The sequence below is a fragment of the Ascochyta rabiei genome, chromosome 8 (genome assembly GCF_004011695.2).
Source record: "Ascochyta rabiei chromosome 8, complete sequence".
In the NCBI taxonomy this organism is placed as follows: domain Eukaryota; kingdom Fungi; phylum Ascomycota; class Dothideomycetes; order Pleosporales; family Didymellaceae; genus Ascochyta; species Ascochyta rabiei.
In genome coordinates, this window is record NC_082412.1 from 1582467 (window position 1) to 1598120 (window position 15654).

Below are 15654 nucleotides of genomic sequence, written 5' to 3' on the forward strand. Positions count from 1 at the left end.
TCGTTCATCTCACTACGGGATTATCACTACGGGATTATCGTAGTGGGGGGGGGGGGGGGTCCGAGACGCTCAATCTATTCTCCAACAAAAAAGACACTAGAGTGCGATCGATGAACGCGGCCGTGTGCGGCAAGTGCAGGGGGTATCAATCCCGATCCAAGAATTCCTCATCGTAACCGTCCAAGAAACAGCAAGCCTCTGTCCCCATAACCATCTATGTTGGGGCAGTGTTCAGAAGAAGAAGAAAAAGAAAAAAAAAAAAGAAGAAAAAAAAAAGAAGAAGAAGAAGCGTGTAGTGGACACGCGCGGGATGACCAAAAAAAAGATAAAAAAGACAGTAGAAGAGGCTGGCGTGCCGAGCCGTATATCAAAGTCTATGCACAAGAAAGGTATAAGTCATCGCGCTACAACAACAGCAACAACAACAACAACAAGGTCGGTATCCAAAAGAGTGGTCCAGCACGTGCTTGAAGCGGTCAGCGCGTCCGACAACAAGGCGGCGCGTCCGACAACAAGGCGGTGGAGTAGCCATTCAAAAGTGGAATGACAAAAGAGGGTTGGGTAGGTCCAAAGGGTAGTGCGATGCAGAAATCCAGAAACGCCGTCGCCCAAATCATGCGCTCGTAATGTCGCGTCCCAAGGACTTCTGGGAAGAGTCTCGGTCGTGGGTGGCTGTCGCGATGAAGAAACGTGGGAACAGGGTAATCTCATGTTCGGTGGCTGATGGTACGGTGCTTCAACGGCACGACTAGGCTAGTGTCCAGCTGAGAAGAGTGACCACCAAGGGGGCTAGGATGGATATCGCCGGTGCGTTGAACAAGGTTGCGCCGCTGTGGTACGTGATCTGGCCGGGTGTCATGTTCTCTTCTTTCGAGAAGAAATACGTCTTCGCTCCGTCTGTGCCCTGCGATGCATCCGGAGGGCTGGTTTGCGCGGGGATTGGGCAGACCTTGGCGGGGTCGAATACCGGGCAACGCTTCTTGTAGTCGTTTTGCGAGCGCTCCGTGTCGGTAGAGTTGAAGTATCCCTTCACGTAGGACAGCGTCATGACAGTGTCGGCGTCGGGTGGTCCAGCCGACCACAAGGGGTCACCGTTGCTCCAGTGGTTGAAGAAGATGCCGCCTCCCTCGCTGGGGATCTGCTCAGTCATCTCCCAGAGGAACGCACCGTCAACGTAGAAGGCAACGCGGTCTGCGGTCCAGTCGAAGCGGTACTCGTGGAACATGTTGTCGGGCTCAAAGGGCAGAGGCGCAACCTTGTAGGTAGGGGTGCCAGCAGCGTCGTTTCCGTGAGCCACGGATTCCGGCGATTGCAGGACCAGGTTGACAGCGCCTCCTGAGCTGTTGAACTCATGCGAGAGGAACTCCATGTCGATCTCTTGCGAGTTGTTGTAGTACTGTCCACCGTTAGTCGTGATCTGGCGTGGCAGGATGCGACTGCGGTCTTACGAAGAAGAAAGCACCACACGTCCCCGACGAGTTGGAGAGCTTCATGCCAACACGGAAGCTGCCGAGGAGGATGTCATCGCGGACGGAGACAATCTCCGAGCCGTTGACGAAGCCGTGCGAGTGGTCGCCGCGAACCCACAACTCCAGGCCGGCATCACCGCCATGGTCAGCGTCGCCAGCCCACATCTTCGAGTCCTTGAGCGGGTTGGGGACGATGTTGCCCATGCTGAACTCCTTGCCGAAAGCGATGCGGTGGTTGTCGGCGGGGACGGAGACGTTGTAGACCTGCGGTCTCCAGCCGTACTCGGTGAGGTTGTCCGTGTCCATGTGGATGAAGTCGTTCTCCAGGAGCTCGGTGAAGACGGCATATTCCGAGTCGGTCGTCTGGTTGAGCGAGTATCCGCACTCGCAGGCGGCGTTGGCTGTACGCGCGCGTGATCAGTATTGTTTGTGGTGTAGACGCGGGCGGCACACGGCCCAAGGCCTCCCACACCTCCACCACGCCAACGTACCGAAGCGAGAGACGGCCAGCAGCAGCCAGGGCATGGCGCCCATTGCGGAGTGAAACATTATGGTAGTGATTAGGGGTGGGTTGCAGGGAGCGACTAGGGTGAGGAGGATCTGGATACCGGTGGGCAGACCAAACCTAAGAAACGAGCGCAAGAAGGTTTGTCAAGAGGAGTGGGAGGGCCTTGGTACAAAAGCAGTTCACGAAGGCGCCGCGCTGGGCAGACGCACCAGGGCAGCGGCGGTGCAGGGTTCCCGTCTGGCAATTACAGTACGAGCAGCCAGTGACGAGCGAGGCCTGCGCGCCGCCGTTTTTCTCTTAGCCGGATCGCCGTGCAGAGACGCCGAAATCACGATACGAATTTCTGTGGAGAACAGTCGAGCTTGGTGCGCGCCGGCGTGGTGGGATGCACCTGTCACTGCGAACAGACTCGCGCTGCAAGGAAGCGCTATCGCGGTGCGCTTGCCGACTTGCACTTGTGCCATGGTCTGGAGGCTGGCGTGTCACAGCACCCACGCAGCCAGCGGGGCCAGAGACTCGACCTCGTCCTCGGGCAGGCCACCAGCGCAGGAGCTCCAGGTCGAGCTGCTCGGACGACCCAACGGCGTCACACGACCGCAGCCTCCTTGATTGGCCAGCAGCAAGGGCTCACTGCTGCGTAGGGGGCGTGTGCCCGAGGGCCAGCCAGGAGCACCCCTGGCCGACAGAGGGGAGAGCGAAACACTGACAGGCGCGACTCTGGGGAAGCCGATGTGGGAATAAAGTCAACGGCCTCGTGCGCCAGCAAAAAGCAAAAAAGAGAACAGGCTGCCCCTGCCCCTGCCCCAAACCTCACCCACCGCGCGACGAGACTCCTCCGTCACGAGCGCGCTGCAGACGCGGGCGCCGCACCCCCAACACGGCCTGGCTTGAGTGCGCTGCCGCCAGCCTCTGCCGCGTCCGCTGCAGCTTGCCAAGGGTGGCTGGCCCAGCTGCACGAAACGCAACCCTCTCGCAAGCGACCCCCGGACAATTTCATTTCGAATCCACGCCCGCACATTGCTCGCACGACCAGCGAATCGAAGCGCTCACACAGGCAGCCAGCATGGACGTGTGCCCGGCAAGCCAGCCTCTTTGTGGAAGAGGACCGCAGAGGGCGACGTGACCCAAACGACGCGCGCAGGGAGTGAGCATGGGTGCACACGCCTGCCACTCGTCTCCTTTCCGAGTACGGTCGTCATCTGCCTTCGTCTTGTCGCAACACGAGGGGCGGGCGAGGAGGAGCCAGCATCATCGTAAAGTGGCATCAAGACAGAAAGAATATAGATACGAGGGCCACCCTTCCGTGCACACCGCCAGCCGCCTGTCGCCATCGTGAACACGGATATTCAATCACCAGCGACTCGACTACGTACAACAGCATCGTGACAGGTCCATTCGATGAGGCAGTGAACTGTCCATGCAACGTGCGAGAAACAGACGCCAGTAGTGAGAAGATGAGCGAGCAAGCCGTACGCGGTCATTTCCTTTTCCAGTTTCCCGTGCCAGAAATGCAACACGACACAAACCAAGTGTGTGGGTGTTTCGCCTACGCGCCGAAATCATACATCGTTGCCAAAATGTGACCCAACGCCGTCGCCGTCATCCAACATCCAACATCCAACACCCAACCTCCAACATCGATAGATCAAACGCTTCGTGGGGTATCATCACAGGAATCCAGACTCGGAGAGAAGTCTGCGCGCGGGCTTCGTTAGCAAACGTGTCGCGTCCCAGTCTGAGCTTGGAAACCAAAGGCTATAGCATGGAATCTATAGACGGCTTGACGTACCTTGCAATCTTCTCGTCTTCGCGCTCGCGCGGCTCAACGGATAAGCTCATCTCGTACATTTCGTGCACGTCGCCTGCGGATTGCATGTTGGTCAAAATGTAGTCCTGCAGATCGGGCACAGGCTGCAGCGGGTACGGCACGTTTTGATATTGTTGAATGTCGCGGATCACCTCGGCCGTCTTTGCGCGCTTGGCAAAATTGATCAGGTTCGTTTTCTTGATCAGCGAGGGGATGCCGTCTTCGATGAACGTCAGGTCAGTAAGATAGACACCTAATCAAGTCAGTCGCATTCTGCATGTGGACAGCGACTGCGCACGAACCGAAGAAAGGTATACAAGGCGGGTTCGCCCTGTGAAGCGTGTCTCGATACTCGGCAAAGTTTCGAGTGCTGCCCATGAGTTTGCGCATGCTCTCCAGCACGCCCATCGACCGCTGGTTGACCGCGCTCCATGTCCGATTCAGGCGGTGGATAGGCGCTGTCCCCAGAGCGGAGATGATGGATGTCAGCGTCGAAAAGTTGTTCAACGATCGACATTTCTACCGACGGTTAGCTAAGAAATGGGCGCATACGCCGAGGATGCACTTACATCGGCAACGTTGACAAAGTGCTTGATGACTATCACTCGCCGCTTGACGTCCTGCTGCGTTAGGATCATCTGCGCTACCCAGTTCGTCAACTGATTGGAGTGGAGAATCAGTGCCTTCACGTTGGCAGCTGGGTCCGGCTCGCCGGGTGCGAGCTTCTTCTGCCAGGTCTTGTTCAGGCACTCCGTGGGTCGAATCTTGCCGTATAGTTTAGACTCGATGATGGTCAGCTGCCGAGCGAACTCGGTGGCGTCAATGTCCAAGAACTTTAGCTTCTTCATGTGTTTCGGCAAAATAGGCTGTGGCGTCTGGGCGCTGAGAGTCAGTACGAGGCGTTTGGTTGGCATGTCTGGGCCGCGAGAACGCTGTTCGACAGAGGTCATGAGAGGAGCGGCGCCTGGTGTGCTAGTTGTCGCGACGTGGTCCTTTGCAAAGTTGTACACTCTCTGGATCAGTATCCGTGCCTCCTCGTCGTTGCCTTCCATCCAGTAGTTGTCGAACCAACTCTTGAGAATGTTGACTACGCGGAACCGGATAGGCTTCTGTTTCTTGTCCACCCACGTTTGGTAGTCTTCTTTGGCCAAGCCGTGAGGTGGCTGAATGCTCCACCGCTTGACCAACATTTCGAATAACTCAGAGGCCGTGGTGAACGACCGGTATGTGAGGAGGAATGTGTTGTTGAAGGCTGGGTCAAGACGGTCGTGGCGAGTGAGCTGCTCCACGAGTCCTGCCAGTGTACCACCACGCAGTTGTGGCGGAGTCACCTTGTGGTCGTAGGAGATCTCGCCTTCATGGTCGAGCTTCAGATATTCTGGCGTCTCTTCCACGGCAGTTTGCGGAATGACCGGCACCTCACCAAAGAAGTCCTTGAGCTTCTTGTTGTTCCTTGGAGGCTGTATTGGGTCGATCTTGCTGTCATCCAAGGCAGTGCCTTCGCTATATGTTTTGGCTTGTGGCACATCTTTCAGCAGCGGTCTCAGTGTCGCTGATGGGCCTCGAGCATGCGAAGTCGCGAGCTCCGAGTCCGTGTCGGTGAATCTTCGGGGGTCAGTGCGAACGGCGATCTCGGAGAGGGGGACTGCTTCTGACAGGTTCTGCAAGAGTCCGTACTGCTGGGCGACAGTGGTTTCGAGATCTCGCGAGACAGCTCGTACCGCGTTGATTCGATCCTCTAGAGAGTCTCCACGCAACTCGGCCCACTCGTCGCCCAATGGGGCTGCAACTCCTTGACATGCTATAACGAGCTCTGAGACTATATCGTACATCTTTTGCTTTTGAATGCTGAACTCGCTTAGTTGCTGTTCCTGCAAGGTCGTGCTTATTGAGGAAAGGTTGATGGACTCGATGGTAGACATCCATGGCCGGCACACCTCCAGAACCTTCCCTCCCGCAGTGCATACATGATCTCCCACCAGTTGGTGTCTTTGCCGCGAGATTACTTTGTCGCGGACAACGCATTGCTCGTCCAACCGACGGACGCTCGATACGATGAGTCGTTTGATGTCCTCCAATCTCTCGAGTACGCGAGAATCTAGCTTCACGGTAGGCTCGGCAGAGGGTTCGATTTCGTCGTCCATGAAAGACGAGATTCCGTTGTTATCCCGTGGGTCTGCTCCGTTGTTATGCCAGCTTCCGCCAACGCCGCTGCCAACGATGAAACCAGGCACCAGGCGAGGGATCTCTTCTCCGCGCTGTTGACGGGCGACCTCGACAAAGCCGTACACTCCATTCAAAACACCATCAGCTTCTTTCAAGCACTTTGAGTAGGAATCTGGCGGCGGGAAGTCGGACGCGGCAATGTGCGAGGACAAGACTAGCTTGGAGAATCTCGACATGGTCTCTCGGAAATGCGGGTACAAAGCTTTGTTAGTGGAGATGATGGAAGGGTTTCCAGAGTGATTGTCGGTGGTTCCTGAGCCTGCAGCAAGCAGCAGTCGCAAGTGGTCGGAGATGTCTTCTGCCCTCTTCCCGAACTCTGATCTGTCGCTGTTGTTGATGGCCTGGCGGTAGCGTTCGATAGCTCGGCGCATGTCCTCCACCATCCTATTCCAGGTAAGAGGCACTGGATTCACAGGGTCGTAGAACTTGCGTGCGGATGCCGAGGGTGGTCCTGTGGTGGGGCTGTTGGCGAAGGACGTGGCCGTGGTGCCAATGGGCGGGATCGCGGCGCCGGAGAAGCTGGTAGCGTTCGCATCGTGGGATCTTGGCGCCAGGGCCTGATTCATAGACTCCATGGAGGTGGCAGGTGAGACGCCGTCGGACAGCCGGTTCCTTCCATACGAGCCCTTGACGCCGTGGCCTTCCAAATCGGAGGCGGAGGTCTCGTCGTCGGTGTCGTACATGGCGCCCGAGGCAAGCAGCTCGGCCGGCGGCCTCGACGAGTCGGGAAGGAAGACGTTGACGCGGTCGCGGGGTCCGCTCTCGTTTGCAGCGGGAGACTCGAGGGGCAGTTCCATGGTGCTGACGCCGGTCAGGGTGTTGAAGTAGAACAAGCGGCCGTCGGGCGTGGCCTGGGGGATCCAGAAGGCGGCCTCCTCCTCCTTGCTGGCATGCTTGTTTTCGGCATGGCGCTCGAGGGGCAGCAGGGTGTCGTTGCCGGCGAGCGACTCGGTGTCCGAGTTGGTGTAGTCGGTGCCGCCCAGCGACTGCGTGTCGTGGTCGTCGGCGGGCTCCACGCCGTTCCGCTCGTCGTCGGCGCTCTCGCTCGGGCGCTGGACGACGGTGCAGTAGTTGCTCGGGAACCAGCCGCGAACCCCGTTGATGACGCCGTCCCACCATCCGCTCTCCAGCTGGGTGATGACCTGGATGATGTCGCCCTGGCGGAAGCTCAGGCTGGTGCGGTCGTCGGCGTCGTAGTCGTAGAGCGCCTTGACGTACATGCCGCCGGGCGTGACGGTGCCACTGTAGCCGTTCATGCTGGCCGAGGCAGACGCGGCGCGGCGCTTCCGTCTCGTCTCGTCTCGTCTCGTCTGGTCTGGTCTCTGCGCGTCTCTGCTCGTCTGGTCTGGTCTGGTCTCGTCTGGTCTGGTCTGGTCTGGTCTGGTCTGGTCTGGTCTGGTCTGGTCCGGTCTGGTCTCGTCTCTGCGCGTCTCTGCTCGTCTGGTCTCGCCTCGTCTCGTCTGGTCTCGTTCGGGCTGGGCGGGGATGGGAAGGCAGCAACGTGCGTCTGGCTGCGAGCACAGCCTCCCCTCTGCTGCTGCGCGGTGCGAGGAGCGACAACCGTAGTCGGGCAGCGGGCAGCGGGCAGCGGGCGGCGGGCGGCGGGCGGCGGGTGGTCTGCTCTGGTGGCACGGGAGGCGCCTGGGACTCCGGGTGTGCAGAGGTTCCACGTCTTACGGCTCAGGGAGGGGACGCAGTCGCAATCGGGCTAGAGGCGGCATGCGAATTAGAGCCCTCACATTCATTCGCGCCGGGACGCAGCGAGGCAGCGAGGCAGCGAATGAGGTCTCGCAACAGGCACGCAGCTTCAGGCGAGGGACAGACTGCGGGCGCAGACACGGGTGCAGAGCCTGAGGGAGACAACGTGCTTCGGCAGCCCGCCGGTCGCCGAGCCGTTGTGGTGGTGAGCGGTCAAGCCGGTCACGTGTTCCTGCTGGTGCTGCCGCGGTGCTGGTGCTGGCGCTGTTGCTGGTGCTGGCGCTGTTGCTGGCTTCATGCGGGCCTGTGTGAAAAGTGCCAAGAGTGCATCCTCGTCCACCGTGCACGCTCATTCGCCCTTCTATATAACCACCTGTCTCCGCCCGCCCGCTCTGCCGTCTGCAGCATGAAAGACATGAAAGACATGAAAGACGGCACAACGGCACCTGTCCAGAAGCCGTCCAGAAGCCGTCCACAGGCTGTGCTGTCCAAACGTGGACTTGGCAAGCAGCTACCGGTAACGGACACACTGCCTAGTACCTACTGCACCTGGCAAACGGGCGCCGTCGTTGCTGATGCTGTGTTGTGGGTGCAACCCCACCACCACGGTGCCACCACCCAACGCCCTCGCAGAGGAGCACTGCTGCTTGTGAAGAAGCCGATTGTTTGGCTGGTGAGGAGGGCGTCCAGAACGCCGCTTGACTCGCTCGCCTTTATGTGTGCCCGCCATGATACGAGGGAGTGCCTTCCGGAGCTACACGGCTGCCGAAGCATTCGAGAGCACTGTGCGACAGGCTTCGTTGTACGACCGGTCACCACACTCGTCCTCGACGTCTGACGTTCCATGTGCGAGCTCTCTGTACGGCCTGGAACACTCGACAACCACGCCTCTTCAGACAGCAACGGTCCGATAGAAGCTCGGAGGAAAGCTGCCCATCCGACACCATTCCTCTTGCCGCATAGCTCGTCGCGTGGAAGCGGCAGCGTGCTGTCTGCAACCTGCGACGCTGGTTTTATGGGTCAAACTAGTGTCTGAGACTCTGAGTCTAGCTACTACTACCGGTACCTATAGCATGTACGAACTTGACCCCCACGAGACCTGCAGTATTCACACGCATGCCCTTCTTTCAAGAGAAGACACTCCTGAGACGGTTGAGGCAGCGTCGTATGGCCATGTGCCGGGCTCAGGCAAAGCCGCATGGCGCACGTGGGGTTGGTTCATTGCAGGCTGACGGCATGTCACCGCGCAGACGGCCTGGATTGAATCTACCATACGACTTTTGGCATGCCTTGGTCTGCTCGCATAGAATCTCGTCCAGGTACCGAGCCCGTTGTCTTCTAGAGCATCGCGGGAAGCAAGCTAGCGCGCGGGCTGCTGGCGATAAGCAGAGCCCCTCGTGGACAGAGCGCAGCGAACGAGGGGCACAGTGATTGTTTGGAGGGGCTGTGAGATGAGAGGGGTTTGAGACTGGCCAGAGACACTCGTCTCGGGGGAGGGGGCGAACGTGGAGTGACGGTGAAGAGCAAGGACACTTGTCAGACCTTGGCGATGCCGTCTTGCGATTAGACTGCGGGCCACTGCGTAGGGATCCTGACCATGTCCGATCCAACGGACGCTGGCGGGCTGGCGGGCTGGCGGGGCACTGCGCGTTGGTCGTCTTCTCTCACCGTTGCTGACATGGACGTGTATCGACGTCTCTTCGCGCAATAGTTCGAGTCCGCCAAGTGCAACTGCGCTGTCGGCCCAAGTCTGAAGACGAAGACAAAGACGAAGACGAAGAAGAATTGCGCGCTGCGGATTGCATTCTGCAGGCCTCTGCCATCTAGCAGACTGCAGCTGTGGAACGGGGCTAAGGAACCAAGTGGGTCCGGGGAGCGGCTTCCTAGCCCGGCGGTATGGATAGACTTCCAGGAACAAGTCAGCGAGCCGGCGATCGCCCTGGCCGTGTCGAGATGACTGGTAGCCGCAACGTGTGTTTGTGAGAGTTGGCGGTAGCAGGCGGCGCTGGCGTCATGGTGGGAGAAGACAGGGCAGCCCCTTTCCTGCGCCGTCATCATGGGATGACACAGGCCGGAGCCAGTGAAACCATGTGTCTCGTATGTATTGTCGTATGATTGAGCTGCTCTGTCAGTAGGTAGGTATCGACATGGACGCAGCGACACGTGAGGCGGTGAGCGCGGCCATGCGTCGGAAAGCTGGCAACGTGCGAACTACGACTGCAACAGGTAAAAAGCAGGACGACGTCTCTTACCGCTTTTTCTTTGTGCCGTGCGACGAGTGGACGACGAGCAGGGTCCGCCGTTGACAACATGTGGTACGGCGCAACCATGCTCGAATCACGCCGTGGCAGAGAAACAATTGGACCGTGGCGATGTGTCTGGGACATGCTGGAGAAAGCGCTGGAGCGTGTGGCCTGGTTCGAGGTGGATGAATGGTGGTGTGTTTGGAGTGAAGCCATGGCAGTGAAGCCGTGAAGCCGTGAAGCCGTGAAGCAGCGAAGCAGCGAAGCAGCGAAGCAACAAAGGAGAGCATGTGGTTTGTGGACAGGCGAGTTCTGTGGTGGTTGTGCATGGCAGGCAAGTAGGAGCAAAGCACGGCACTGCACTGCACTGCACCGCACCGCACCGCACTGCACCGCACCGCACTGCGTGCCACACGTCCTACCAAAAGTGCCAGCGCCCTCCAACGCGTCAAACATGGACAGACGTGATGTGATGTAAGCAGGCCCTGGGCAGGGACAGCTCTAGCGCCTGTATGTGTGTATCGACGGCGGCGTAATAAATAAATTCCACAACCATGGGGTGGCTGGTCGACTGACTGGTCGAGGGCAAGCCTGAGGGGCGGCGCTCGCTCGCCATGCACAGGCCAGCACCGCCGTAGGCTCGTAGGCTCGTAGGCTCGTAGCGCAGTAGCGCAGTAGCGCAGCCTCACAGCTCACCCCTCTCCCCTCTCCCCTCTCCCCTCTCCCCTCTCCCCTCTCTCTTTTACCGTCCTGGATTCCGCCCTCGCACCGCACCTCGAGCCCCCCATCCCATCCGCCACCCCATTCTTCCATTACGCGCGCAGCCACCTGGTGCCGTCGCCGCCCTTCCTTTCTCTTCCACCGGCCGCTACCGGTGCCGTATCGCCAGTCGCATGCACGTTTGGCGGAATGAGAGACGGACACGCCAGCTGCACCAACGCCATCGCCATCGCCATAGCCATCGCCATAGCCATCAGCACGCTTTAACGCCCACGCGCGCCCGGCCCTCGAGCCATCTGCCCACCTAGGGTCCCGCCCTCCCCCTCTCTGCCGCCTGCCCTCGCCGCGCCCATGCCCGCTGCCATGGCCTCCCACGCCGCGCCCGCCGCCGCCGCCGCCGCCCGCAAGCCCGGCCAGCCCGAGAAGAAGTACAAGTGCCAGTTCTGCAACCGCGCCTTCAGCAGGAGCGAGCACCGCAGTCGCCACGAGCGCTCTCGTAAGTCCTCTGTCTATGTTCCTGTTCCTGTTCCTGTTCCTGTCTCTGTCTGTCTCTGTCGTCGTGGCGCTCGAGAGAGCTTCGTGTTTGGGGAGCGGGGTAGCTGTTTACTGATGCGGGACGACCGCGCCGTCGTCGCGCTGCGGGCAAGGCGCTCGCCGTGGTGGCCGTTGCTGTTGTCGTTGTCGTTGCTGTTGCTACTGCCCTTGCTGTTGCTACTGCCCTTGCTGCTGCTGTTGCTAACTGCCCCTCCTCCGCAGACACCAAGGAACGCCCGTTCAAATGCCTCAAGTGCCGCAGCACCTTTGTGCGCCGCGACCTGCTGCTGCGCCACGACCGCACCGTCCACGCAAAAGACGGCGGCGCTCCTCTGCCCAGCGAGCAAAAGCGCCGCGCCAGCAACAAGGCCAGCGACGCCGCCACCCCCGGCCCCTCCAAGGGCGCCCTGCCCCTCGACACGCCCGCGCTCGACCAGCTCGACGCCAGCGAGGACGGCATGGTCGACGTCGACATCGAGACCGCCGCCATGCTGATGACCGACTTCCACCACAAGGCCATGGCCAGCCAGGAGCCCGACATGGCCCTCGACCAGCATCCAGCCCCCGTCATCTCGCCCACCGGGCCCCAGCACATGGAGCCCTCGGCGCCCCAGGTCCCCTACACCGCCCCGGGCCAGAACATGCTACCGCAGATGCCCTGGCGCGACTCGATGGTGCCCCAGCCAGAGCCCGAGTCGCTGCAGAAGACACACTCGGCCTTCCACCCCCACAGTCACCTCGCCCCCATGATGGAGCGCACCATGTCCGGCAACACGGCCCTCGCACCCACCTTCCCCTCGATGAGCGAGAACAACCTCGGCACACCCAGCGCGCTCTCGCCGTACCCATCCATGCTTGGCCCTGTCTCGCCCGTCGACTACCGCAAGTCTCCAGGCCCCAGCCAGGCGCTGACCATGACCAGCGCACCCCAGCTTGAGTCGGAGGAGCAGTGCCGCAGAATCTACGACAACATCAAGCAGTACGACAGCGAGAACGCGCTCTTGGACACGTTCCACCTGCCGAGCTTGAACACACTCAACCGTCTGCTCAAGACATACTTTGACCTCTTTCACCACCACCTGCCCTTTCTGCACCCGGCGACTTTCCACCCAACCGAAGTGGCTGCGCCGCTACTCTTGGCTGTGCTATCTATCGGCGCCCTCTACATCTTCGATCAAGACCAGGCCTACATGCTGCACATTGGCTCCAAGGTTCTCGTCAACCAGTTTCTGCAGAACAAAGAGAACTTCAGCTCGCGCAAGTGCCCCTTGTGGACAATGCAGAGCACCCTGCTCAACATGCAATTCTCCAGCTGGAGCGGCGATCCAAAGGGTCTTGAGTGGGCCTGCTCGATCAAGAGTCTTCTCGCAAACATGGTTGCAGGCAACCGCTACGAGCTGAAGATCCGCTCAGAAGCTCGCGAGGGTGCGCAGCCGAGCCACCAAGAGTGGATCGAGGATGAGCAGTGTCGCCGCACGTACTACGCAGTCTACATCTTCTTCGGTCTCCTAACGTTGACCTACAACCACACGCCGGCCATGGGCTTCAACGAATTTGACACACTGGAGCTGCCGTCTTCAGAGTCGCTTTGGACCATGGGCGGTGACGACGAGGAGGCGTGGCGCGAGGCCCTTGCAACATCGAAGATCATCACCTTCCGCCAGGCGCACGACAACCTGTTCCAGGGCGAGACAGCGCGTTACAGCGCGTTCGCGACTCGTGTCATGATCAATGCTTTGTTCCTGGAGGTGTGGTATCACAAGCGTAGCCCAGAAGCCCTGCAGGACGTCGTTACTGAGTACAAGCTTCGCCTGGCGCTCGAAACCTGGGAGAAGTCACTTGACTTGTGCGAGCCAGAGACTGTCGTGGTTCGTCTGAGCGCGCCTCACAAAGGCCATCCCCTGATCTTCAATGCCATGGCGCTGTACCGTAACACGCGAGCTCGTCTGGTGGTCGACTTGAAGTCAATCCAGGAGGCTCTTCGCTACCACGATTCCTATGAAGTCGCAGCAGCTATGACCAACGCGCGCGACAAGGTCCAACGCTCGCAAGAAATGATCAAGGTCATTCAAGAATGCTTTGACTGCATCGAAGTCGCGGCTGTGCAAGGTATACGCTGGGTTGCACGCACTTCAGCCACCAACTGGAGCATCGAGCACCCACTCGCTGGGATGGACCTTGTGGTCATCCTCACCCTTTGGCTTTACCGCCTGGAACACGACGAGGAGCCCGCCAATGAGGAAGAATTGGCCATGTACAACAAGCTGCGCAACTTGTTTGACGATGACTCTGTCGATGTGTATGGTGCCAAGTTGAGCTCCACTGTCGCGCGCCTGTGGGGAAGTATGATTGACGAGGTGGTTGTATGGGGGTAAGTCGCTCTCGTCAAATCTGAAAATACCAGTCACTAACCCCTTTCAGCATCACCAAGCTTATGGGTGAGGCCTTCAAACTCCACTCACAAGCCCTTGTTGGCTACGAGGACGCAATGTCCTCCAGATCCGGCTCTGCCTCGCCGCTAACAGCCGGCGCCGTTCAGGTGCTCGAGATGCAGATGGCCTACTAGGCCACATTTTACGACATCTCCTTTCTCTTTTTCATTTCCTTACTAGATTGTCATACTCTTCCTCTTCTCTCATCTTGTCATCTCTCTGCATCTGGGGGCATGGCTTGGAGTTCCGGTGTCATTCTACCTTTTCCTTTTTTTTTTTTTCTTCTTCTTTTTTCTTCTTCTTTTTTTCCAGATCGAGGCAACATGGCGCATTGGGGCGGTCTGGTCCAGTCCATACACACTTCGAGCTCAGGCTCTTTTCGTTCTGACATCCCTCTAATATCTTTCCTCTCACTCATACCCGTTGGCTTTCTGGACTAGTTTGGAGGCTGGCCCCAAGTGCGTTTCGGTTCATTTCGGTCTGGCTGCGGGCTGCCCTGGCAGCCTTTCCGATAATATTTGTTTTCATATCCTTGTTTCCCATCTATTACGGCTGGCATGGATTTCGTTCTGCATATACCATACATGCCTGATTATTGTCTTTACGGCGACGGAGGGAGGGTACTTAGGCAGTGGAGTGATGACGCAGGAGTGTCGGCGTGCGTTTTCGCCTCAGAGCATTCGTGTATAAAATAGGTTCCCTGGGAGAACTTCTTCTTGACCCTGCAATGATATCTGTGATGCTCTTCCAATGCCTGTCAAGTGCTGCGAGGAAGCGGTCTGCTGCGCCAAGCGCACTAAAATGCGCGTTAGCGCCTTGCTCAGAAAAAATGTACAGCACCGAGCTCCCGCGCACCAAGCTCACGACCACGCTGCCACTCGCTTCCTAGCACTCACCGCATTCCGCACCCCCCTACCTTGTCCCCAGAATCAATCGCATTCATTCGCAATGGCCAAGGAAATCGAAGAGAAGAAGCTGAAGAAGGAGAAGAAGGACAAGAAGGAAAAGAAAGAGAAGCGCGCGGAGACCGACGGTGTTTCCAAGCCCAAGAAGGAGAAGAAGGAGAAGAAGAGCAAGGATGTCACAGATGCTCTCGAGACTGCGATTGAGGAGCCCGAGGTCTCCATGATGGAGGTTGACAGCGGTGCTGGCGCAGAGGGCGACGAGCCCGCCGGCGCACTCGTTCCCTTTGCTTTCCCTCTCGCAGACAACGACAAGGAAGTCAAGAAGATTCTGAAGACAGTCAAGAAGTGTACGTTCTGCACCCCATGCAATCCTTTGTACGTGTGTCTGCATAGTTTCCGCTAACGCGCTCAATAGCCGCAAAGACCAAGACCCTCCGTCGTGGTGTCAAGGAAGTCGTCAAGGCTCTCCGCAAGTCACAAGCTTCTGGAAACAGTGCAGACGTCAACGACCCGTCCGCTATCGTCGTCATCGCTGCCGACATCTCGCCCATGGACGTCATCTCGCACATCCCCGTCCTTTGCGAAGACCACGGCATCCCTTACATCTACATCAAGTCGCGCGCACAGCTTGGTGAGGCGAGTGCAACCAAGAGGCCTACCTCGGTCGTCATGGTCGCAAAGGCTGGGTCAGGCAAGAAGGCCAAGGATGTAAAGGACGACGATGCGAAGGAGTTTGAGGAGGCATACGGTGATCTGCAGAAGTTGGTCTCCAAGGCGGCGAAAACAGTGCGCAAGTAAGCGCGCTGCAAAGGAGCGCATGTGATATGTGTGGCATTTCCCACTGCATGACTTGCATGTTGGATTCTTACTGTGCAAAATGGGACAGGCGTATGGCGTTACGACCTATCTGCCGAGCTCCTGTGCTCGGCGTTGTTTACTATCTTCTGGCGGTGGGCGTGTGTCGTGTATTACGAACATATGATTCAATCGACGCAGTGGAACGACCAGAACTATGCTGACTGCATTTGCAACGCTTCGTGATTGCAACATTGACATTAGGCCAATGCAGAACCGGACAATGCGCGGTAATATAAAGCGCACAAGGTAAGCCT

The 15654-nt window shown here is 58.6% G+C and overlaps 4 protein-coding genes across 4 annotated transcripts, besides 18 other annotated features; 2 read left to right on the forward strand and 2 right to left on the reverse strand.

The window, feature by feature from the left end:
• Positions 1-406: 406 nt before the first annotated feature.
• Positions 407-434: a tandem repeat.
• A 314-nt stretch (positions 435-748) lies between these two features.
• EKO05_0005473 (uncharacterized protein) lies at positions 749-2003 on the reverse strand (the record flags this gene model as incomplete). Its single annotated transcript, XM_038940030.2, has 3 exons — positions 749-1396; positions 1449-1870; positions 1961-2003. The coding sequence occupies 3 exons, from the start codon at positions 2001-2003 to the stop codon at positions 749-751; spliced, it is 1113 nt and encodes a 370-aa protein (XP_038798486.2).
• Positions 2004-2871: 868 nt separating this feature from the next.
• Positions 2872-2910: a tandem repeat.
• Positions 2911-3577: 667 nt separating this feature from the next.
• Positions 3578-3616: a tandem repeat.
• Positions 3617-3644: 28 nt separating this feature from the next.
• On the reverse strand, positions 3645-7266 carry EKO05_0005474 (cell division cycle- protein; the record flags this gene model as incomplete). The annotated part of the gene is made up of 4 exons (XM_059636606.1): positions 3645-3672; positions 3767-4037; positions 4087-4303; positions 4354-7266. 4 exons carry the CDS (start codon positions 7264-7266, stop codon positions 3645-3647), a joined length of 3429 nt encoding a protein of 1142 aa, XP_059492589.1.
• Positions 7004-7058: a tandem repeat.
• Positions 7267-7298: 32 nt separating the features above from the next.
• Positions 7299-7489: a tandem repeat.
• Positions 7490-7577: 88 nt separating this feature from the next.
• Positions 7578-7623: a tandem repeat.
• A 318-nt stretch (positions 7624-7941) lies between these two features.
• Positions 7942-8000: a tandem repeat.
• A 1323-nt stretch (positions 8001-9323) lies between these two features.
• Positions 9324-9348: a tandem repeat.
• Positions 9349-9460: 112 nt separating this feature from the next.
• Positions 9461-9493: a tandem repeat.
• Positions 9494-10300: 807 nt separating this feature from the next.
• Positions 10301-10354: a tandem repeat.
• Positions 10355-10646: 292 nt separating this feature from the next.
• Positions 10647-10689: a tandem repeat.
• A 200-nt stretch (positions 10690-10889) lies between these two features.
• Positions 10890-10926: a tandem repeat.
• Positions 10927-10982: 56 nt separating this feature from the next.
• Positions 10983-11000: a tandem repeat.
• Positions 11001-11073: a tandem repeat.
• On the forward strand, positions 11035-13771 carry EKO05_0005475 (uncharacterized protein; the record flags this gene model as incomplete). Its single annotated transcript, XM_059636607.1, has 3 exons — positions 11035-11167; positions 11428-13576; positions 13627-13771. 3 exons carry the CDS (start codon positions 11035-11037, stop codon positions 13769-13771), a joined length of 2427 nt encoding a protein of 808 aa, XP_059492590.1.
• Positions 11184-11210: a tandem repeat.
• Positions 11331-11408: a tandem repeat.
• Positions 13772-13899: 128 nt separating the features above from the next.
• Positions 13900-13945: a tandem repeat.
• Positions 13946-14585: 640 nt separating this feature from the next.
• Positions 14586-15340, forward strand: EKO05_0005476 (uncharacterized protein; the record flags this gene model as incomplete). The annotated part of the gene is made up of 2 exons (XM_038940174.1): positions 14586-14889; positions 14958-15340. 2 exons carry the CDS (start codon positions 14586-14588, stop codon positions 15338-15340), a joined length of 687 nt encoding a protein of 228 aa, XP_038798488.1.
• Positions 14685-14716: a tandem repeat.
• Positions 15341-15654: the final 314 nt, after the last annotated feature.